Source organism: Carcharhinus amblyrhynchos, chromosome 7 (assembly GCF_965287045.1).
Source record: "Carcharhinus amblyrhynchos chromosome 7, sCarAmb.v2.hapA, whole genome shotgun sequence".
NCBI lineage: Eukaryota > Metazoa > Chordata > Chondrichthyes > Carcharhiniformes > Carcharhinidae > Carcharhinus > Carcharhinus amblyrhynchos.
In genome coordinates, this window is record NC_137330.1 from 57,772,889 (window position 1) to 57,796,181 (window position 23,293).

Consider the following 23,293-nt stretch of genomic DNA (forward strand, 5'->3'; position numbering starts at 1 on the left):
CCCAATACTGGGGCCAGTGCCCCACGAACTAGAACCCACTCTTGCACACTACTCTTGGAGCCACATATTTATTGCTCCATTTTTATGTACCCTCTGCCAATTTGCACGTGGTTCAGGTAATAATCCGAAGATTATAACCTTTGAGGTTTTGCTTCTTAATGTAATGCCTAGTTCCTCATTCTTAAAGCAGGACCTCTTTCCTAATTCTATTTACATTGTCGGACCCACATGGACCACAACAACTGCCCTGAGCAGATGTTCCAAATTTGGCACTGGGCAGGCAGCACAGCTGCCTGGACTTTAGGTCCTTGCTGCAGAGTCAATCCCGCTCACTATACTGTCCCCTGCTATCACTACATTTCTCTTTTCTCCACCCATGAAGGGAAATCCATGAAGGCTGTGGGCGATAAGCCACCAAGTTGTATTCCACTGCAATCTGGAAGATCATGGCATTCTCTCCCAGTAGCATTACCATCATTCAAGCCAGTGGAATTTAGTGGTTTCAATGAGAGGTGCTAAAAAGAGTATCCTAGGTAGCACCACTACTGAGTGAACTGGCCAAATCCTAAAAGGCATATCAGCCAATCTGGACTTGAGGCAGATGGTGAGAAAGCCAACAGATGGGGAACACTGACTTAACTTTGTGCTCACCAATCTACCTGTTGGAAATCTAACTATATTTGACAGGATTCTTGCACTGTGTTGTTTGGCAATATCATCATGATAAATGAGATAGAATCATTGCAGATCATAAAAATGTTGGAAAATCTCAGCAGGTCTGACAACACCTGTGGGGAGAGAACAGACCCAACATTAAGTCGTGATGACCTTTTGTCAGAGCTCTTCAGTTAATCAAGCAAATCTAGAATAAAAAGCTAGCATCAGTAATGTTGCCTTGGAACTTCTAGACTGCCTTACAAATCCATCTACTTCACTAAAGTCATTTAGAGGAGGAGATTTGCCGTCTTCATCAGGTTTGGTATACTAGACGGCATGGTGGCACAGTGGTTAGCACTGATACTTCACAATGCCAGGGACTTGGGTTCAATTCTGACCTCAGGTGATTGAGAGGAAACCCATACAAACATGGGAAGAATGTGCAAACCCCAGAGACAGTTCAAAGATGTGCAGGTTAAGTGAATTGGTTTGATTTTGATTTGATTTGATTTGATTATTGTCACATGTTTTAGTATATAGTGAAAAGTATTGTTTTTTTGCATGCTGTACAGGCAAAGCATACCATTCATAGAGAAGGAAAAGAAAGAGCGTGCAGAATGTAGTGTTACAGTCATAGTTAGGGTGCAGAGAAAGATCAACTTAGTGCGAGGTGGATCCATTCACAAGTCTGATAGCAGCAGGGAAGAAGTTGTTCTCGAGTTGGTCTGGCTATGCCAAATTGCCCCTTAATGTCCAAGGGACTAGCAGAACCGGGTCTGGGTGGGATTGTTGTCAGTGCAGCCTCAATGTGCCAAATGATCTCTTCCTGCACTATAGGGATTCCATGATTCTATCATATAATGTGACTTCAGACCTTTAGGAGTGTGGTTGACCCTTAACTGCCACCTGAAATGTCCTAGCAAACTACTAGGAATGAGAACTAAATTCTGGCCTTGCCAATGACACCCATATTCCACAAATATATTCTTTAAAGATTTAAAAATTATGGGAAATCTTGTCAGGTAATCTGCAGGGTACTGTCCTTGGCCCAAACATCTTCAGCTGCTCAATGATCTTTACTCCTTCTTGCTCAGAAGTGGGGATACTCACAGTTAAATGTATGGTGTTCAATTCCATTTGTAATTTTTCAGATAATGAAGCAGTTGTGCCCACATGCAGCAAGACCTGGACAATTTTTAGGCTTGGACTGGTAAGTAGCAAGTCACTCATGCCATTTCAATCCTATTTCAAACAAGGAAGAATCTAACCAGCTCTCTTTGACATTCAACAGCATCGCCAAATTCCCATTAATTGGGGTCACCATTGACCCAAAACTTAATGGGACCAGCTAAAATACTGTGGCTGCAAGATCAGGTCAGAGGTTGAGAGTCCTGTGGTGATTGATTTATCTCCTGAATCCCCAAACCCTTTCTTCCATTGACATGGCAAAAAAGCAGGAATGTGATGCAATACTGTCCACTTGCCTAGAAAGGTATATCTCCAACAACACTCAAGAAGATCCCATCCAGAAAAAAAACTTAATTGATTGACACCCCCCCATTACCTTAAACATTCACCACCCACTCCCCTCACTCCCTGCACCATTTACAAGATATGCTGCAGCAACTCACCAAGCTTCGCTGGCAGCACCTCCCAAATCCTGAATTCTACCATTGTTAAGACTAAGGGCCTCTTCCCCACCAAATCACACACCATCCTTTATTGTTGCTGGGTCAAAGTCCACACAACACTGTGCAAAATACCTCAATTACATGGACTACTGCAATTCAGGAAGGCAACACACTACTACCTCCGAGGGCAATTAAGAATAGGCAATGTATACTGGTCTTGCCAATGAAATCCAAATCCCATGAATGAATTTTAAAAAGCAACATCCTGAGTGTAAAGATGACTCTAGATAAACAATCAATGGGAGGCTTAGCAAACTTGTAAATATATGTCTTTAGGTAGTTATTAATTTTGGTACCGGATACACGTTTGGGCTCTGTTCTAGCAGCGCTTAAATTCAGAGAGATAGGGTACAGGATGTGCCCCTAATGGAGAGTGGGTGCATTTTATATCAGGAAACTCTAAGAGGCAAATTTTAACGTCCCGCCCACCATGGGAATTCGGGCGAGTGAGGCTGGAAAATCCCTCCCTTAATATTGCCTTCTCAGTAGTTGCTTAATTTGGACAAATTGATGGGTTTCTACGCACATCAAACACACAGCTAAAATAAAAACAATGATGCATTAATTTTAGATTTTAGTACTGAACTTATGACAACTACTTACAAATACTTTCAAGAAAAATTTGGCAGTTTCAAAGTCTTTGCTGGAATTGCCTAGGAACAAGAATCTTGTGCCAATGTACGGTTTGTTATTTGAAGTTCTATTGATTTCCTTCCTAGCGGAACTGTTGTTGCAGGTCAATGACAATTAAGCTTTAATTGGTTCAAGTACAGTACAGGGAGTTCGAGACTGTCCCTGCACACAAGGCTACAATTATGAATTGACGCTCTGTCCTTTAAATCAACAAGTTGCAAAAAAAAAATCTGTTGGAGAAAGCTCTGTTCATTCACATGAGGAGATGAAAACTTGAGATCTTAATTCTATCAAATGAAATGATACAGAGAGGACATCATATTTACAGACGTCCTAATGACTGTATGCTATGCAACAATGAGTTTAACATAGTTTAGTGGAGTTATTTATTTAGAAGGGTTATCCAACTTTAAAATCCATTACTCAACCTCTTACACGAAAAATATTCTTACTTTTGTGATAATATGCAGAATTTGTAAAATTCTGCTTCCATCTTCTCTCTACTATAATATACCACAGGAACTAAAGGAGAATCCACACCTTCATGCTAATGCTTGCAAACTGTCTGAACTCAGCACAACACTATTTAGAAAGGGTTTTCAGCCCCTCATCAATGTCCTCATAAATCACACCGTAACTCTCCATCTCTAAAGGGTCTGTTCTGACTGCTGTATTATAATACATTCCCCCATTCATGTGTCCAAAATCCTAGAGCTCCATTTTTTCCAGTTGTCATCCTGAGATTATAAATTAGATTTTCCAGTGTAAAAGTAGCATTACAGATTGACCTGTGAAAGTGAAAATTGGGTATTTCTGTAAAATGCAACCAATCCACAATGTCAGTTTTACTAAGTGACAAGTTATTCCACCCGAATTCCATTATGTCATGTTATATATTGTAACATCGAGAATGGAATTTTGTGAATGGGATCACTTGTGGCATTCTGCTGTAGTGAACTAACAATGTAGAATCATGTGTGAACTGACAATGTGGGAGCCTAAGTGAAGGCCATTCATCCCATCATGCCAGTGCTGACACTTTGGTACTTTTTGGTCACTAATTGTCTCCATTCTGTCTTTTACCACCTTCATACTACTTATATACCAAAAGAAGACTTTGGCATTGTATTTTATGTCGGCCACCAATCACTTCTCACTCATCTGTTTCTCTTATGTGAATTTCCACTTCTTCTCTGAATGTTTATATTCAGTCTGGTTCTCAGTTGTGCTATGCATCTGAAATCTGCCGTAAGCACAATTTTTCTTCTCCATCATAATCTCTATCTCTTTTGCCATCCTTTGAGCTCTGTTTTTGTTTGCCCTACTTTACCCCCTTTGTAGAAACATGGACACAAGTATTTTCTAGTTGCATTCTATGGCACACAAATAGTTTAAGGTTTAACTGAATTCTTGAAAAATACTTCTGTACATCAATATCACAAAACAGAAATGGCCATTTGGTCCACTGCCCTGAGTTGATCTCTATTCTCCATTCAAGCAGTTGTCCTGACTGCTTTGTATCCACTGGATTCTCATTCACTTACCCCCTTTACTTGCACCCCACACTAATCTGCTCTTAAATGCTAACTCAGTCTTTTTTTCAGCCAATAACTTCAGAGTAGTGCATGCCACAGTTCTCAACTCTCCATTTAAAAATAGTTCGCCTGCCATCAATGCTAAATCTCAAAAATCACATTGAATTTCATCTAATAATCTTTTGCCCATTCAAGCATCTTATTAATATCCCATGCTGTTTCCTTTGATCTCCATAATGATTTACAATTTCTATCATTTTTGTATTAGCTGCACATCTTGGCCACCCCTCCATCCACAGTCCCCTTCCAACTTCTTGAACACATTATTCAATTTCACGTGTAGGGAATGAAATAAAACCCTGTGAGTCACCACTATCTGTTTCCAGCCATTCAGAAACTGTCCTCAACTCCCTCTATGTTTCCTCCATGCTTATCAATTTATATTCCAATTTGCTACAATTCACTTAAATCATATACTCTCACCTTCATGGTGGCACAGTGATTAGCACGGATGTCTTACAGCACAGGGACTTGGGTTCGATTCCCAGCTTGGGTCATTGTCTGTGTAGAATTTGCATGTTCTCGTGTCTGCATGGGGTTTTTCTGGGTGCTCCGCTTTCCTTCCACAGTCCAAAAGACATGCTGGTCAGGTGCACTGGGCATGCTAAATTCTCCATCAGTGTACCCGAACCGGCACCGGGAGTGTGGCGACTAGGGGATTTTTACAGTAACTTCATTGCAGTGTTAATGTGAGCCTACTTGTGACATTAATAAATAAACTTTAAAAAACCTTATCCAATAGTCTTTAGTGAAGTACCTAGTCAAAGACTTTCTAAATCTCCATTCATATTGCATCATTCTCCTTATCTGTCACCTCCTCAATGAAGCCTTTTTGTATTGATGACATTGTCGCAGTTGTTTTTCTCATTACATAAATAGTTCCTCCATGCCAAAATTCATGAAACAATGATCACATTTTTTAGCATCTGGAAATTATAACCAAAAGCAGTACTCCAAATATTACAGAAGTATTTTTGATGAATTTCCATTCTTTGCTTCAGCCCTTTAACCCAATACATCTCATTAACTACTAGATCATAATGGCTAGCAGCATCATCAATAGGACCTCCAACCAAACATTCGAAATTTGAAGGGACCTGGTGATGGCCTTCACAACATGAGAATGTTTCTTTAATAAACCTCCTAGGAAAAAGGAGTTGGAAAACAGTGGCACAGTGGTTAGCACTGATGCCTCACAGCTCCAGAGACCCGGATTCAATTCCTGGTTTGGCTCGGCTCACCATCTGTGCGGAGTTTGCACATTCTCCCCATTCCTGCATGGGTTTTCTCCGGGTGCTCTGGTTGCCTCCCACTGTATAAAGATGTGCGGGTTAGGTAGATTGGCCATGCTAAATTGTCCCTTAGTGTCAGTGGGACTAGCTAGGGTAAATACATGGGAATGGGGCCTTGGTGGAATTGTGGTTAGTGCAGACTCGATGGGCTGAATGGCTTCCTTCAGCACTGCACGATTCTGTGATCTATGATCACAAAATTCCCTGAGGAACACCTGGTATAAATTAAATAAAATGAGAATGGGAGACATCCAACCGCCCAGTTCCCATTCCCCTGAATCCTGCTGACGATGTTATCAGTGGGTAAAGAACTCAAGCTTATTTGTCACAAATCATTCATCTCTTTCTTTTAAATCCTGAATATGATTTACAATCTGGATGAATATCTACTGAGTAATGTTTAAAAAATTTAAATGCCATTTTTTAAACATTAACTACTTTAGCTAGAAGCCTATTTTCCATTACTATTGCTAACTGTGATGTGGAGATGCTAGCGCAGTAAGAAATCTCACAACATTAGGTTAAAGTCCAACAGGTTTATTTGGTTTCATAAGCTTTCAGAGCACTGCTCTTTCATCAGATGAGTGGACAGTTGGGTTCACAAACATGGTCTATGTAGACAGAGACATCTTGCCAAGTCCATCCCCACACTCCCACTACATGCTTTCAAACTGCGCAACTTCAAACTGACCATTGTTCATAGCAAACTACCCAGCCTTCAGGTGAACAGTGATCACGACACCACACAACCCTGCCACAACAACCTCTGCAAGACATGCCAGATCGACATGGATGCCACCATCACAAGTGAAAACACCACCCAACAGGTACATGCTCATGCAATTCAGCCAATGTTGTCTACCTCATACTCTATAGGAAAGGATGTCCCAAGGTACATCGGACACTGACGTTACGACAACGGATGAGTGGACGCTGCGTGACAATCACCAGGCAGGGGAACACTTCAGCAGTCAATGGCATTCAGTCTCTGACCTTCAGGTAAGCATTCTCCAAGGTGGCCTTCAAGACACACAACAACGCACTTCTGCCAAGCAGAAACTGATAGCCAAGTTCCACATGCATGAGGCCTCAAACTTGGGATCTTGGGTTCATGTCACACTACATGTTACCCCGACCATTTGGCCTGGGCTTGCAAAATCCTACTAACTGCCCTGGCTTGAGACATTTCACACCTCATTAACCAGTGATTACCCCCCTCTCCACTCGCATTGTCTGTACCTGTAAAGACTTGACTACCTTTTAAGACTCGCATTCTAACTATTATTGTGCAGTTGAGTCTGTGTTTATATATTCCATGTTTGTGAACGCAGCTCTCCACTCACCTGAGAAGGAGCAGCGCTCCAAAACCTGTTGGACTTTAACCTGGTGTTGTGAGACTTCTTAATGCGAACTGGTGAGAAAAGTTACTGAAGTGTATTGATTTTTCTTCCTGTCCTATACAGTCAAAGTGCAATCTGTACTAACACCTTAGGAAAATGGATGAGAAGGGTTTTGATACAGGCCCTAAGGACTATAGATTCAGCTCTTAAGATTTTCCTCATAACTTAGGGCACAATCATCCCTACCTCTTTTCCACCAATCCTCTCCAAAACATAAATAGGGGTCATTTTCAAGCTAATACAAGCAAAAAATACTGTGGATAATAGAAATCTGAAATAAATCTGTATGGATTTGAAACACTGTTTCTCTCTGCACAGATGCTGCCAGGCCTGATGAGTTTATCCAGCATGTTTTGTTTTCACATCACTGCTTACTAGTTACAACCTTTCAAATGATGTTCCTGTCAAAGTTGTTGTAACAGCAAACCTCACGTAATGCACATAAATTAAACCTGTTTTCTCTTTCCCCATTTGTCTTTTTCTCATTGATGAGAGTTTTTTTTATCTTTTCTGTCAACAATTAATAGGTAGCTTCAAAATTCAACTTTTCATTTAGAGCCAGTACATAGAAGACTCACCCTCTGTCTCGCTCTTCAGCTTAATACAGACAGCCGCCAAGTTCTTTATTCTTGGTTAAAACAAAATTAATATCTAAAGAACATTTACGATTTCAGTGATGCTGAAGCTTTATGCTAACTTGTACTAACACTTAAACTCCAGTCTAATAAGTGTGAAGCTCAGCTCTTACCATCATTAGCATTTACCCGTGTGTTTTTAATGTATGCTGAAAACTTTGCAAATATGTCGATTCCAGCAGTATTTGAGTCATAGTGCTTTGCTGCAAGCTTGGGATACCTGAAAAGAGTAAAAATACAAACTAGATCTTCATTTCATTTTAGTACAATAATATCACAAAGACTTCAAGAAACAAGGTGCCTGTGAAGTTGTGCCGTTGCCATACTGTTCACAGAAATGTCCATTCATCCACCCAAAAATTGATGGTTGCAGTCTATTTCTAGCAGTGACAACAAAAAACACACATCACAGAATCATTACGGTGCAAAACAGGGTCATTCATTCCATCATGCCTGCACTGGCTCTCCAAATGAGCGTTATGACTTAGTGCCATTGCCTTGCCACCAAAGATGTGTGGGTTAGGTGGATTCATCATGCTAAATTGCATCTTAGCATCAGGGGGGACTAGCTAGGATAAATGCATTGGCTTGCAGGGATAGGGCCTGGGAGGGTTTGTGGTCAGTGCAGACTTGATGGGCCGATCGGCCTCCTTCTGCACAGTAGGATTCTATGACATTCCCCATACCCCTAATCTCATGCCTTCTTGAAAGCCTTGATTGAACCTGTTTTCATCACACTTCCAGGCAGTTCATTCTAAACTTATTATAAACTTGAACCACTTGTCGCGTGAAAACAATTTCTCTCACATTACATTTGCTTCTTTTGCAAATCATCTTAAATTTGTGCCCTCTTCTTCCTGATTCTTTTATAAGTAGGAACAATTTCTCCCCATCTACCCTATCCATCCCCACAAGATTTTGAGCATCTCTATCAAATCTTCTCTTAGCCGCCTTCTCTCCAAGGAGAAGAGTTCTAACCTCTCCAATCTATGCTCATTACTGAAGTTTCTCATCCCTAGGACTATTCTTCTGCACCTCTTTAATGTGTTCACATCCTTCCTATAGTGTGGTGCCCAGAACTATTCCAGCTGAGTCTAACTAGTGTCTTAAATAGGTTCAGCACAAGCACCTTGCTCCTGTAGTCTATGCCCCTATTAATAAAGCCCAAGATACTAAATGCTTTAATTACTGCTCTCTCTATCCATCCTGCCACCTTCAATGATCTTTGCACACATACATTAGGACCCTCTGCTCCCTTTAAGAATGTTACTGTTTAATTTATATTGTCGCTCCATGTTTTTCCTACCTATCGAAACACATCACCTCACTTCTCCGCACTGAACTTCATCTGCCACCTATCTGCTCACTCCACTAGTTTTCCATGTTAGGTCACAGAACAATGCAGCATATCCTTGCTTTTCTCTTAGGTCACTAACTTATAATTTCTTCATTACATGTAGGATAATTCACTTAATGTTTTTAATAATTAGATCGTTATTCATAAGAAATACATTGAAGTGTTTCTGCTGCTTTTAATTGTCTGCTTTAAGATGTCAGTGGGGAAAAAAATTATCCAGTTTCACTATCAGCAACACACTACACTGCCACCTACACCACCCCATCCCCAGCAACTGTCTGCTATAGTTCATCGTTCCTTCTATTCCGTTCTAATGGGATGGCTTTCTCTGAAGAGACCCTGCTATTGCACCAGGGTAAGCTTCTCTCAAATTTCTTTACCAGCTATTTTTGTGGTCTTTGTGACTATTGCGTGCATTATTGTGTTAGTGCTGTGCTGTGGATCTGCATCTACTCAGAAATGGGTGACTGCTGCCTAATTAACTGGAGAATATGTTGCATCAACTTGAGCTAGATTCAAATTCTGATCCCAATATGAAAAGACACTTATTAACACATTGTATAAACAAGCTGATTTCAAGTTAAAATAAAATGGTCAACCACGTATCATTTTAAACAAAAGCCAAGTTTTACTTAAGATTTAGAAACATTACAGGATTACATTATTTTGCACATGGTAATGAATTGTGAACAGAAGCTTTTTACTCATGCCAGGCTATAGCTAGTATACCCACTGCATCGGAAACTGCTATTAATTACATTACTTCAGTGAGCAAACATGATGGTCCAAGCAGTGCCTTCAGCTGCATGGACTCACAAATTATTCGATTGTATCTCTGAGCTGTACAGCCATGGTTAAGGATGTGTGGTAGGGCAAGGATCATCCTGTGACATCCCAAAGGAAGGGATAGCAATTGTGAATGAGCAGTCAAAAATTCACCAAGTGATAATTTAATACTTCCCCAGAGAGGAGCCGGAAACAGGAAGGAGGTGAATTGACTCCAGGCGGCACACACTGTTGCTGTTAAGCAGCTGCTGCACAATATTGGCAGAGGCCTGGGAGCAGGTGAGGCAACCTGGGGAAAAAAGGGGAGAGAATTGCCTTTGACAGCTCAGTGTTGTGTCCCCACCTCCGGTAATTAGATGATCCATGAGGTCTAGAAAGAAAAAATCTGAAATTCAATTTTTGGTCAGTCTTGAAAGACACTAGCTGACTTTAATGTCCTAGGTCCAGAAAGGGAAAGTGGGGAGATTTCCAAATCCCTATTTAGCAATCCACACTGGAAATGCTCAGGTGAGGAGAAAGAAAAACTAGTGAAGAAAACAGGAAAGAAAATTTTTAAAAAATCTGTGAAGAGCGACCATGAGAGACATCACTTACTGAAATATTCTTATGATAAATTAATAAATCAAACCTACCATTATTTGTTCTTGAATTTAGAAGTTCTTAAAAAAGGGCAGAATTTCCCAGCAGTTTCCCTGATTGTCTTAAAGAAACAGGTTTTTCATATTTTCCTCAAAGTTCTCACAAATCTTCCACTAAAGTTGTGGTGGGAGATTGGAAGAGATTTTACACTCCTGTAATTATTGTAGCAATTACAGGTGGCCTTGATTGCAGTGCTATGGCAACTATAACACTGCACATTCATAATACAGTATGAAATATTCATTTGAAGTGACTCTAATATATTTTAAACGTCTCATGGTCCTGAGCTATTTATATTCAGTCAATCCACAAAAACAGAAGGAATAAAATGTTATCCTTATCAATTTTTTCACTAACTCAAGATGAAGAATGTGACATCCATCTCAGAGAGTATATTGTTCTCTTTAAAACTGATCTCTAGATTCACAGAAGGAGCACTTCATACGTCACACATGTTGCAGCAGCAAGTACAGGCAACACAGCAATGTCACACAGGCCTTAAAGTCCCCAGTTACATTATTCATACATGTATAATCTCACCAGTATTGGTGATGGCAACGGTGATAATCCCCCAAAATAGTTTACAGATGTGTGAAGAAGACAAGAAAATAACTCCCACATATTAAATTGACATTGTGCAATAGATTTCCACAGGACAGTACTTATACACTGCACTGGCAAGAAGCCAGTACTTATCCTTCCACAATGCTGGTGGGTGAATGATCTTTTTGCAAGCAAGGTCTCAAAAGATATATACTTCTTTTACATAAACATAAATTACCCATTTCCTTATCCCACATACTAAAGTAATAACTTTGTATAAGCAAAGCCTTCTCCACCTACGCCAAGTTAATAGATACTGTTATAGAACATAGAACAATGTACAAGGAAAACCATGACTTATGAAGTGTATTTTTTGACCTGCTGTGCTGTCTCTTCTACTGTAGCAATCAGATGACAGCAGCTGTTCACTCCTTTACTATTGTTAAGCAAGCTGTCTAATTATCCAACAAGAGATATTCAAGTATGTAGCATAAAGTGGAATCATATGCCAAACATGGGCTCCCCACACCCCAATATAAATGGCAGAGCCTGCCACCTCTCCTTGGCTGGACCCTTCCCCCTGTTCCCCCTGGGCTATGTTGAACAACCCCCCTTGCCACAGGCCTCTCCAGACAACATCTCAGGCCTACCAGACTTCACACTGCACGCTCAGGCCTGCCGAACATCCCCTATCCCCCAACCCAGGCATGTAGAACCCAGCTTCGGTGTACTGCATCTTCCCTCCATATCCCCCCAGCTCCAGCCCTTGGGTGCAAGTACTTCCACTGCAGGTCTCTACCCCACCATCTGTCAAAGCTCGGAGGAGAGTGATGCTGGCCACTGATGCTGCAACTCTCATGTAGCTGCATTTGAGCATGCATACCAGGCTGCTTCTGGACTGTGCATGCATAGGCACCAATGAACAGGGACCTTAATCAGTCACCTCCCTCGCTACCATGAAAAATTTGTATCATATGGAGTCCCAGGACATCGATGTTCAGGACATCAAGCCATGTTCTGAGACAAATTCAGAAAATGCGGGATGGCTAGGCATGTTGGGCTGCCACAAGGTGAAACCTGCCAGGCTGAATTAGTGGACACAGGCCTCTTGTGTCTTCTGTTAAATCTAAGGAACAGCAGTTTTAACTATGCACTTCAGAACCTCAATTTGACATGAGCGGGTGGCCCACCTGATCTTCCTCTCACAACTCAAAATGGCGGTAGGTGTAGATGCAGGCAGGCAATGGTACAGTGCCAGAGGCCTGCCACCTTATTTGACGGGTCTACCTGGCAGAGGGTGGTCGGTTAAATCCAGCACAGTGTCCATCGTGAACTCATATGCCAGAGAGAAACTGTATTAATTAGGACTGTTCTTAACTTTGGCCTTTATTTTCGATTGTGTGAAGTCATCTACCTGCACTTGAAGCAATCAGATTCTCTTGATATGGTAATGTAAGCACAAAAATGATGGGAATACTCAACAGGGACAATCCAGTGTGAAAGGCAATTATAGCTATTTTGCATTTCCGCCTAGATACAAGACTAATGTGTTTCATGTTATCAAGGGGAAAGTGGGCAAAGGAAGTCCCATTTTGAGGTCAGGTGACAGGTTTCCCTACAAATGAATCATTTCACAGACAACAGAAGCTCTACAGGTCGACAGAGAGAAAAGTATGCTGGACTTCAAGTGTTACCATAACAGGGTGCAGGAGGGAGAAAATCTCTAGTCAAAAGACACATTCTACAGCCTACTACTAATTCCAGGAGATTTGTTCCTGCATGGCCAGAAATAAGAAGAATCATTGGAAGAGACATTACTGCTAGTGGTGGATTTCAGAGACTCTCCAAAAACTGAGAAAAGAACCTGGAGACGATCACTTGAAATTACTAGCTGATGAAATGAGGATATGGGACCCTTTGATAGCTGGAAGCAACCGTGGATTGTTTGCTAAAAGGATTATAATTTTGTAGAGAGTACAATGGGCGATGAATATCCAAGGAGAATGTCACTTTCTATTGTTAAGGTACAAATCGCCCACAAAATCATTAGTGTCATTTAATCATTAGTGATTTCAATTATCTGTTACAGTAAAATTTTAAAAAATATTTTGTATCCAGCGGCATCATTCATTCAGCTATCAAATGGCATGGTGGCACAGTGATGAGCACTGTTGCCTCACAGCGCCAGGGACCTGGGTGTTCTGGTTTCCCTCCACAGTTCAAAGATATGCAGGTTAAGTGGATTGCCCATGGTAAATTGCCCTTGAGTGTCTCAAGATGTGTAGGTTAGATGGATTAGGTTGTTGGAGGCAACCCTGTGAAGCAAATAGGAAATCAGGTTTATTCAAAACAATGGAACTTACTTTGGCGGGCACAGTGTCTCCTCCAAAAATTCTTCAATTTTGTTGACATCTGTCTTGACCTCCCCATTATAGGTCAGGAATGGAGGGTGAGTGCCAGGAGCTAGGTTATGCAGGTCTGCTGGTTTTCTAGGAGTAAATAATGAAATCAACCAATAAATGCTGCTATTGGATAGAAATACATTAAATAAATCAGTAACAGTGCAGGAAATATGGCCCTGGATTGCATTAATAACTGCATACTTAGCTCCCTGAAGTGAACAGACTCAAGCCAATATAAATGTATTTTGGTTTTATCAGAAAGTTAATCAATTCATTAAAATCTACAATATCTGGCTAATAACTGGATAAAGAATGATGAATGTAAGAAATAGAAACAGGAGTAGACCAGATTGTTACTGAATTCAAATTCCACATCTACTATGGTGGGACTTGAACCCGAGTCTATCAAATACTAAGCTAGTGACAATATCACTACGCCACTGATTGCCAAAATTTTAATTCCAGGTTTTTATTGAATTCAAATTGCACAATCTGCCTAGGATTCAAATCAGGTCCCCTTAGTTATTAATCCAGTGACAATACCACCCTGCCATCGACTCACCACAAAATCTGCAAAGCCACCAAGACTGTTTACACAAAAAGACTCTCCATTGTGACTGCAAAAGTGGGTGGAATTAAATCCGTTGGTGTTTAAGGACAGATCGGAGTCATTGGCTTTTACAGGGGTCAAACCCACCTCCCTGGATCATATAGCCTCCAACCTGCACTGTCACTCAATACAATCATGGCTGATCATTTGGCTCAACTCCCGTTTCTCACCTGCTCCCCATATCCACCGATTCCTTGAGACACTTTGGAATGCCCCGCTTATTCCTATTCTCTGTCTCTTGTCCCTTACCAACCTCCCATCCATGCTAATACACTACACCCAATTCCATGAGCCCCCTATGCAGACATGGGGAGAATGTGTAAACTCCACACAGACAGTGACCCAAGCTGAGAATTGAACCTGAGTCCCTGGTGCTGCGAGGCAGCAATGCTAACTACTGTGCTGCCCAGATCCTGGATATTCATCCACTTTTAAGTTTCCCCAAAACTTTTTCTCAGCTGATATCAATCACTTGAGATTTTTCACTCCTATTAACCCCCTTGGCTGTACTCTATTGTTTAACTTCAGAGCAGGAATGGCAAAAACAAAATCACCATAGTATTCAAAAATCTAGCCAAACATGAGCTATCTTTAATCAATTTGACATAAAAGTCATGAGTATTAATTTTATAAACATTCAGATATTCATTAAGATTAACTCTAATAATAAATAAGCTGTCAACTTTTCACTGCATAATTCTTACAATAGCCTCCTTATTTTCCAATTTCCTCTCTACATAATATTGTACAGCTCTGGGTAAGTGAAACGATCTTGCTGCTGAATTTCACAGAGCTCTCATTAAAGCCACCCTATAACGTTCTGACAGAAGGTGTGGTTTTAGCAGCAAGAGCCCACTCATTACCAAGCTCGAATGTATCACTATCATGGAGAATTCCAGTCAGCAGCTCATTGGAGGAGAATTGATGAGGTCGGTCAAAATTGTATACTGCTCTGCCAATCACATACAGGACATCCAAGTTGGCTATTATTTCCAATTCCTTTGCAGGAGGATCTTGAATTATGGCACCAATTAGTCTAACAATAATGCTGAATTTCATGACATTTGAAATCCAATTAAGTAAATGGAAGTTCAATGAGTTGATCACCAGTTTGGTCAATGAGCTTGATAGATGTTGCAGATATAAATGGCAACATAGTTCAGTAGTGGTGAATGCATGAAAATATGAGAAGATAATTTCTTATATAATGAGTAATAAAGTTATTAGTGTACAACCAAAAAAAGTTACTGTCAGTGAAAAGTAATGTTTACATAGTATAGCTTGTAGTGAAAGACATCAACAAAGACAAGTAGCACTCTCTGGGTGATAGGTATTCACTCTGCACATTTGATTGACTGAAAAATAAGCATTGCTATTTAGATCCAACACCAAATTACATTGAATAGGTATTTCTATAGAAAGACATCAAACGAGTTCAAAAAGAGGCAAAAATAAAAAAAGATTCATTGAATGAAAGGATTGCAACCTACCGTAGGTGCAAGATTCAAAATTGGAAACAAAATAAATACACTTTGCTGCAAAGTAGAAATACTAAAGTAGGAGGAAAAAACATGAAACAGATCTGAAACTGCAGGACTGAAAAGTTTCACTCTTCAGTTTCACTGGGTGCAGTGTTCTTCTAATCTTTACATCACTTGGTTGAGTCAGGACCTTTCCCACAAATGGAATAAATTATTAACCAGGATTATTGCATCTCAGAGATTAATTGAGAGTCAGATTTATAGAGAGTGCCAGCCAATAACATCACAGAATAAGTGCATGGAGGAATTTCAAGCTAAAAAAAAAGACTGAGATAGGTGAAAAGGTTCACTGAAAAGATGGCCCGACAACACTTTAACTGAAGAAAAAGAAGTAGTGTTCAAAAATTCCAAAGGGCAGGACATAAACACTTGATAGCCCTGTCATTTCCAGCAAGGTGAAAGTTGGGGGTGAGGGCATGGGGTAAGGTGTAAGTAGCAAAGGGAAAGGCAGACAGAGAAAGGGTGGAGGAGAAAGAATGAGAGACCAGGAGACAACTAGAGGGATAGCTAAAAGTAGGCACTTGAATATCCCCTATATAAATGTTTGCAACTTAATTTTAAGTGCATGTGGTTTGCAAAGTGTATTCTGCATTTCAGTTTCTTTCAAATGTACTTTAGACCCTTACCTCTTCAGGTCAACTGTTGTCACATTAAATACAACACCTTTCAGCCATAGAATCATGAAGAGACGCTGAGAAAAGGGGCAATTACCAATACTCTCTCCATCAATGCCAGCCTGCAGGAGAAACAAAAAGCATTTAGCTATACTGCCTACAAAATATACAACAGGAAAAGCTCAATTTTCACATTTGCAGCATAATTACTTCCCAACATTTGGGAGTGCAGGATCCCTATTCCTAATTATGCCCATGTTAAGTGGGCATTCAGATTTGCTAGATCCTAATAGGTATACAGTAAGTGATAGATTACGGGACACTAAGATAAGTGTACTTCAGGCATTTTAAAATAATTTTCTTTCTTTTAGAATAACTTATTTTTCTGTTGACATTTATGTTTTAATAAGTCTGTGTGATAATCTTTCACATAAGAAAATAAAACTAATTACTTTACGTTCTTAGTCATTTAAAAAGATTCTGCAATATTATTCAAAGAAGATCAGGGAAGTTTTTCCTGGTGTCTTCACCAACATTTCCCCCTCAACCAACTTTACTGAAATGTATTTGTTCAATATTACATTACTGTGGGACCTTCCTGTGAAAAACTGATTGTTTCAATTCCGATATACAAAGAGTGACACATCAAAAAGTATTTAATTGACTGTAGAGCTTTAGAATGTCTTGAGTTTGTGGAAGATGCTGTAAAAATATAAGTTTTTTCTTTTAATGATACTTTTTTTGCCTATAGCACCAGCACAATTACTGACACAAATGCATTTTCCAGTAGAATCTGCCTATCTCAGGAATTTGGAAAAAAGCAGAACAGCAGAATGAAATGACTCCAGGGCTGTCACATTGGGCAAGAGCAGGTGAACCATACTCACTGACACTTCCATATAATAGATATAGGTGAACAGGTGATTATTAGTAAAGGTGTAGACTCCTATTCCCAAAGAAAGAAAATGAACACAACAAACCTGATAACATCACTTACAACACTAAATGCTTCCTTGCACCCAATCACATGTCACTGAAGGCATGACAGGCATTCATTAAAGAAAGTATGGCAGAATAATAGCCAACATGTTGATTGCTCAAACTCCCAAGCTGCCAGTAACCATACCTACAGGAACTGGCATATTTACTGGCAGTGACTGTGGCACACTGCTTTCAGACAGGCAGAATTAGAGACAGTCAGATACAAAGACGCTTGCAGCTAACAAACAGCACAGCACTGACATACCCATGTCTTCAGCCCATCCATTTCAGCTGCTTCATCAATGTCTTTCCTAGGCCAGTTATCTTAACTTCTGTAGTAGGGAAAATGCTTGAAACTATCATCAAGGAAGAAATAGCAAGACTTCTGGATATAAATTGTCCCATTGGTAAGATGCAGCATGGGTTCATGAAGGAAAGGCCATGTTTGACTAATTTGGTGGAATTCTTTGGGAACATTACATTTGCAGTGGACAATGGGAACCTGTGGATGTGACGTATCTGGATTTCCAGAAGTCATTTGACAAGGCACCACACCAAAGACTGCTACATAAAGTAAAGGTGCACAGTGTTATGGGTAATGTATTAGCATGGATAGAGGATTGGTTAACTAACAGAAAGCGAACAGTGGGGGTAAATGGGAGTTTTTCTGGTTGGTGATCAGTGACAAGTGGTGTGCTTCAGGGATCAGTGTTGGGACTGCAATGGTTTACGATTTACATAGATGATTTGGAGTTGGGGACCAAGTGTATTGTGTCAAAATTCGCAGATGACACTAAGATGGTAGAAGAGCAAAGTGTGCAGAGGATGCTGAAAGTCTGCAAAGGGATATAGATAATTTTGGTGTGTGGGTGAGGGTCTGACAGATGGAGTACAATGTTGGTAAATGTGAGGTCATCCATTTTGGTAGAAATAACAGCAAAATGGACTATTATTTAATGGTAAAAAATTGCAACATGCTGCTGTGCAGGGGGACCTGAGTGTCCTTGTACAGGAATCTCAAGGAGTTGGTTTACAGGTGCAGCAGGTAATTAAGCCGGCAAATGGAATTTTGTCCTTCATTGCTAGATGGATGGAGTTTAAAAACAGCAAGATTATGTTGCAGCTGTATAAGGTGCTGGTGAGGCCACAACTGGAGTATTGTGTACAGTTTTGGTCTCCTTGAAGAAGAATATACTGGCACTGGAAGGGGTGCAGAGGAGATTCACTAGGTTGATTCTGGAGTTGAGAGAGTTGACTTATGAGGAGAGACAGAGTCAACTGTGACCACACTCATTGGAATTCAGAAGAATGAGGAGAGATCTTATAGAAACATACAAGATTATGAAGGGAATAGATAAGATAGAAGCAGGAAAGTTGTCCCCATGAGCAGGTGAAACTAGAACTACAGGGCATAGCCTCAAAATAAGGGGAAGCAGATTTAGGACTGAGTTGAGGAGGAACTTCTCGCACAAAGTGTTGTGAATCTGAAGAATTCCCTGCCCAGTGAAGCAGTTGAGGCTACCTCATTGAATGTTTTTAAGGCAAGGACAGATACATTTTTGAACAGTAAAGGAATTAAGGGTTATGGTGAGCGGGTGGGTAAGTGGAGGTGAGTCTGCAAAAAAATCAGCTATGATCTCACTGAGTGAGGCTCAAGGGACCAGATGACGAACTCCTGCTCCTAGTTCTTATGTTTTTACTTCCATCACAAGATCAGGAGTGGGGATGTTTGCTGATGATTGCATAGCGTTCAGCGCATTTGTAACTTCTTCTACAGTCAAGCAATCCATGTCCAATTGTTGCATGACCTGGACAATATCCAGGCCTGGGCTGATACATGGTAAGCAACATTTGTGCCACACAAGTGCCAGGCAATAATCATCTCCAAAATGACAGATTCTATCGAATCATCTCCCCTTGACATTCAATTATACAACCATCCCCATTTCCCCCACTATCAGCATCCTGGGAAGAAATTAAGCTAGACTAGCTGTATAAATACTATGGCTACCAAAACACATCAGAGGCTAGGAATCCTGCAGGAGTAACTCACTTCCTGACTCCCCAAAGCCTGTTCATATTCCACAAGTCAAGAGTGTGATGAAATACTCTCCACTTGCCTGGATGAGTGCAGCATCAACAATGCTCAAGAAGCTCAACACCATTTCAAGACAAAAGCAGCTTGCTTGATTGGCACCCCACCCACCAACTTAAACATTCACTACTTCTGCCAATGCCTAGTGGCAGCTGTGTACCAGCTACAAAATGGACTGCAGCAACCCACCATGCCTTCTGAGACAAAGTCTTCCAAACCCATGACCACTACCATCAAGAGCAGCAAACATGTGGGGATACCACCATCTGGAAGTTTCCCTCCAAATCACTCATCAACCTGACTTGGAAAAATATATCACCAGACTTTCTAACTACCCCTACAACAACATTATGGGTGTACCTGTACTAGGTGGACTGTAGATGAAGGCAGCTCACCATCACCTTCTCAAGGGTAATTAGGGATGGGCAATACATACTGCCCAGCCAGCAATGCCCACATCCCATGAATCAATAATATTGACAATAACCCAGAGAAAGTACCAGTCAGCTGTGGCCTGAAACCAGCACCTGCAGACATACTGACTGACAGGAATGGCACCGTGAATTAGCACAGAAGTGGCAGACTCTTGAAGCCACCTTATGTCATATTTCAGCACTAAAACAGAAGCAAGAGCTGGGATATGCCATCAAATTGCTTTCAAACTCAAGCCTGCACCTTGGGTTTCATTCACTTGATAGTCACCTCCCCCTTCAGCCTCAGCAAAGGTTGCTGATTGGCTAAAATGCCTTCAGCTTACCTGAAGGACTTTCAAACTGTTATTGTGCTGCCCCCGTCCACTTAAAATGCCCCACCACATTGTAATTCACTTGCTTAAAATTTTCCCCTCCCATCATGAAGGTGTATTGCTCGTATTTATTTGCATCTGGGGGGCAGCAAATCATGACAATAATAAACTCACATTGGGAAACTGAGTGCAAAGATATGTTTCCATTTCATGTACAAATGACATTGGCATTAGAATTTTCCCCCCAAAAAACTAAGTGACACGATGGCAAAACTACCAGAGCACTTTGCACCAGTCTGTCAGGCACAGTCTGGACTGCCTTCATCCCACGCTCAGGAAGCAAGCTGCACATCTTTTGGGAAGTTGGGGGTGGGGGGAAACGAGGGGACGTGAAACAGGCCGGTGAGCGCGGCTACAAAATGCTGGAGCATCGTTTTGAAAAAGAGTGCCCCGATCTCACAATGCACTAGGAGATCCCCTCCCTCTCCCTTAGAGATCGTAACCCCATTCCACCCCCCCATCCCCCCACACGACCTCCATCCCATCCTTGCACAGCCCGTTGCAGCTCCCAATCATCGACCCCACCCCCTTGGCGCTGCCAGTTTCTAGTGTGCAAGGTGGGCACTATGAAACCTCCGGGTGGACGGGGACAATGACCTCCAACCACCCCTCCCCCATTTCCCTTCAGCACGACTATCACGCCTGGTCTCCACTGGAGGAGGAGATGAGAAATGATTCTTGCCAGTCTCGTGCCACACCCAAAGGTCGGAAGATCCCGGGTACTGGGAGCCTGGCGTCGAACAGGCTATGCATACTTAAAACGCTACTTTAAATATGCTAACCAGCCTCATGCCCAGAAAGGGTTTATGCCATTAGAACTGGACCAGGAGGATTGCGAACTGTTTGGCGTCAGGTCAGAACCGGCTTTTAGGCCCACATGCTATTTTCTGAGATCAACGCAATCTGAGCCAGGTGCAGCAAGGTAGGAAAATTGTTTCAGTCATCAGTAGGACCAGAATAAAATAAAGAACAAAGAAAAGTACAGCACAGGAACAGGCTCCTCGGCCCTCCAAACCTGCACCAATCATGATGCCCAGCCTAAACAAAACCGTATGCACTTACGGGGTCCGTATCCTTCCATTCCCATCCTATTCATGTATTCGCCCCTTAAGTGCCCCTATCGTTTCTGCTCCCACCATCTCTCCAGACATTCACCACCCTCTCTGTGTTAAAAACTTGCCTCGCACATCTCCTCTAACTTTTCCCCATGCACCTTAAACCTATATCCCCTAGTATTTGACTTTATTACTCTAGTAAAGAGCGTCTGACTATCCACTCTGTCCTTGCTACTCATAATCTTGTGGATCTCGATCAGGTCACCCCTCAACCTCCATCATTCCAGTAAGAACAAACCAAGTTTATCCAACTTCTCCTCACAGCAAATACCCTCCAGACCAAGCAACATCCTGATAAACCTATTCTGTACCCTCTCCAAAGCATCCACATCCTTCTGGTTGTGTGGTGACCAGAATTGTACACAATATTCTAAAAAAGGCCTAACTAAGGTTCTGTACAGCTGCAGCATGACCTGCCAAATTTTATACTCAATGTCCCAACTGATGAAGGCAAGCATGCCACAATACTTCTTGATTACCTTATCCACCTGAGTTGCCACTTCAGTGATTGATGAACATGTATGTCCAGAACACTCTGCCTGTCAATACTCCTAAGGGTTCTACCATTTACTGTACAATTCCTATATGCATTGGATCTTCCAAAATGCATTATCTCACACGTGTCTGGATTAAATTCCATCTGCCATTTCTTCACCCAAGCCTCTAACCAGTCTATATCTTGCTGTGTCCTCTGACCATTCACTATTCACAACTCCACCAATTCTTGTGTCATCTGCGAACTTACTAATCAGACCAGCTACATTTTCGTCCAAATCATATATTATGAACAACAAAAGTTCCAGGATTGATCCCTGTAGAACACTGTGCGTCACAGCCTTCCGTTCAGAAAAGCACCCCTCTACTGCTACCCTCTGTCTTCTATGGCCAAGCCAATTCTATATCAATCTTACCAGTTTTCTTCTGATCCCATGTGACATAACCGTTGCAAGTCATTTAGACAACAATAGCATCATTCAAATCAACTAAAAGTAAAAGGGATCTGCTTGTAGTCCCAAATGAATCAGTTTGTACATGTTTGTTCCCATATTCTCAATGGGATTAAAATTCCACTGATCATTGCTCTCAACCTAGCTGGTTAACACACTAGTGTAAAATTCCTGTGTGAACATCTCAATTAAGTTGTTAATCCTCTTAAACAGGTTCATGTCTTTATTTCTACATTTTATGCAAATAGATTAACTGGTATACTAAAATAACATGTTGCAGAATTCAATTTCAATTCAAAGTTTTGCTGCATTCTAAAAACAAAGTTTTTCAAAAGTCAAACTCATTTGCTTATTTCCAAAAAATGACATTCCTCCATATTTTGTCAGATAGATCATCTAATAACCCTGTTCCTGCACTTTGATCAATCTAACTGTTATAACTTCTTTCTAAAATAGTAGGTCCATGTTGCAATTTTTATGGCCTATTCTTTTACTCCTCGTGATCTATTACAAACACTGGGATATCAAAGTACAGAGGGTGGCTCATTCCCAACTGACAAGGAACCTTTCATATCGGAGCTGCATTTCAACAATGTATGTTCAAATTGCTGGCATAAAACAGAAGGGTAGATTTATCTATGCCTGTCCTTTAACTGTTTTATGAGGCATCCTATCATTTTCATCAGCAGAATGAGAAACTCCTGATATAAACAGAACACAAAGATAGGCTTGCAATTGGCAGCTAAGATATATCCAAAGAGTGACACTAGTCATTCTACCCTAGCTTTAATGGAGCCGAAATCATTTATAGATACAAAGTAAAGGGCAAAGAATTCTGTATTCTTAAAAATACATTATTTTCCAGCAGTCCTGTTAAAAGCAACATAATGATGAGAATAAACCTAGCCAACTAGCTAACTAACATATCACCAGGTTACTCACAATAACCCTGTTT

At 41.0% G+C, this 23,293-nt stretch overlaps 1 protein-coding gene and 1 long non-coding RNA gene across 5 annotated transcripts in view; one reads left to right on the forward strand and one right to left on the reverse strand.

Annotated features, from left to right (window-relative positions):
- LOC145344972 (uncharacterized) overlaps positions 1–23,293 on the forward strand; it is an 86,873-nt gene that overhangs the window by 43,452 nt on the left and 20,128 nt on the right. For 2 of the 3 annotated variants that reach the window (XR_013887014.1, XR_013887012.1), the window contains one exon: positions 1,809–1,867. This is a non-coding gene — a long non-coding RNA (uncharacterized LOC145344972). Of the gene's footprint in view, positions 1–1,808; positions 1,868–12,865; positions 13,560–23,293 lie in introns of those variants that run through there. The other variant, XR_013887013.1, reaches the window with a different exon arrangement.
- Positions 1–23,293, reverse strand: part of LOC145344971 (chloride intracellular channel protein 5-like) — a 115,664-nt gene that overhangs the window by 11,813 nt on the left and 80,558 nt on the right. For both annotated transcript variants that reach the window (XM_080192380.1, XM_080192381.1), the window contains exons 2-4: positions 16,408–16,517; positions 13,592–13,717; positions 8,017–8,123 (exon numbers count right to left, since the gene is read on the reverse strand). In XM_080192380.1, the coding sequence (XP_080048506.1) occupies positions 8,017–8,123; positions 13,592–13,717; positions 16,408–16,517 (343 nt within the window). The remainder of the gene's footprint in view (positions 1–8,016; positions 8,124–13,591; positions 13,718–16,407; positions 16,518–23,293) is intronic.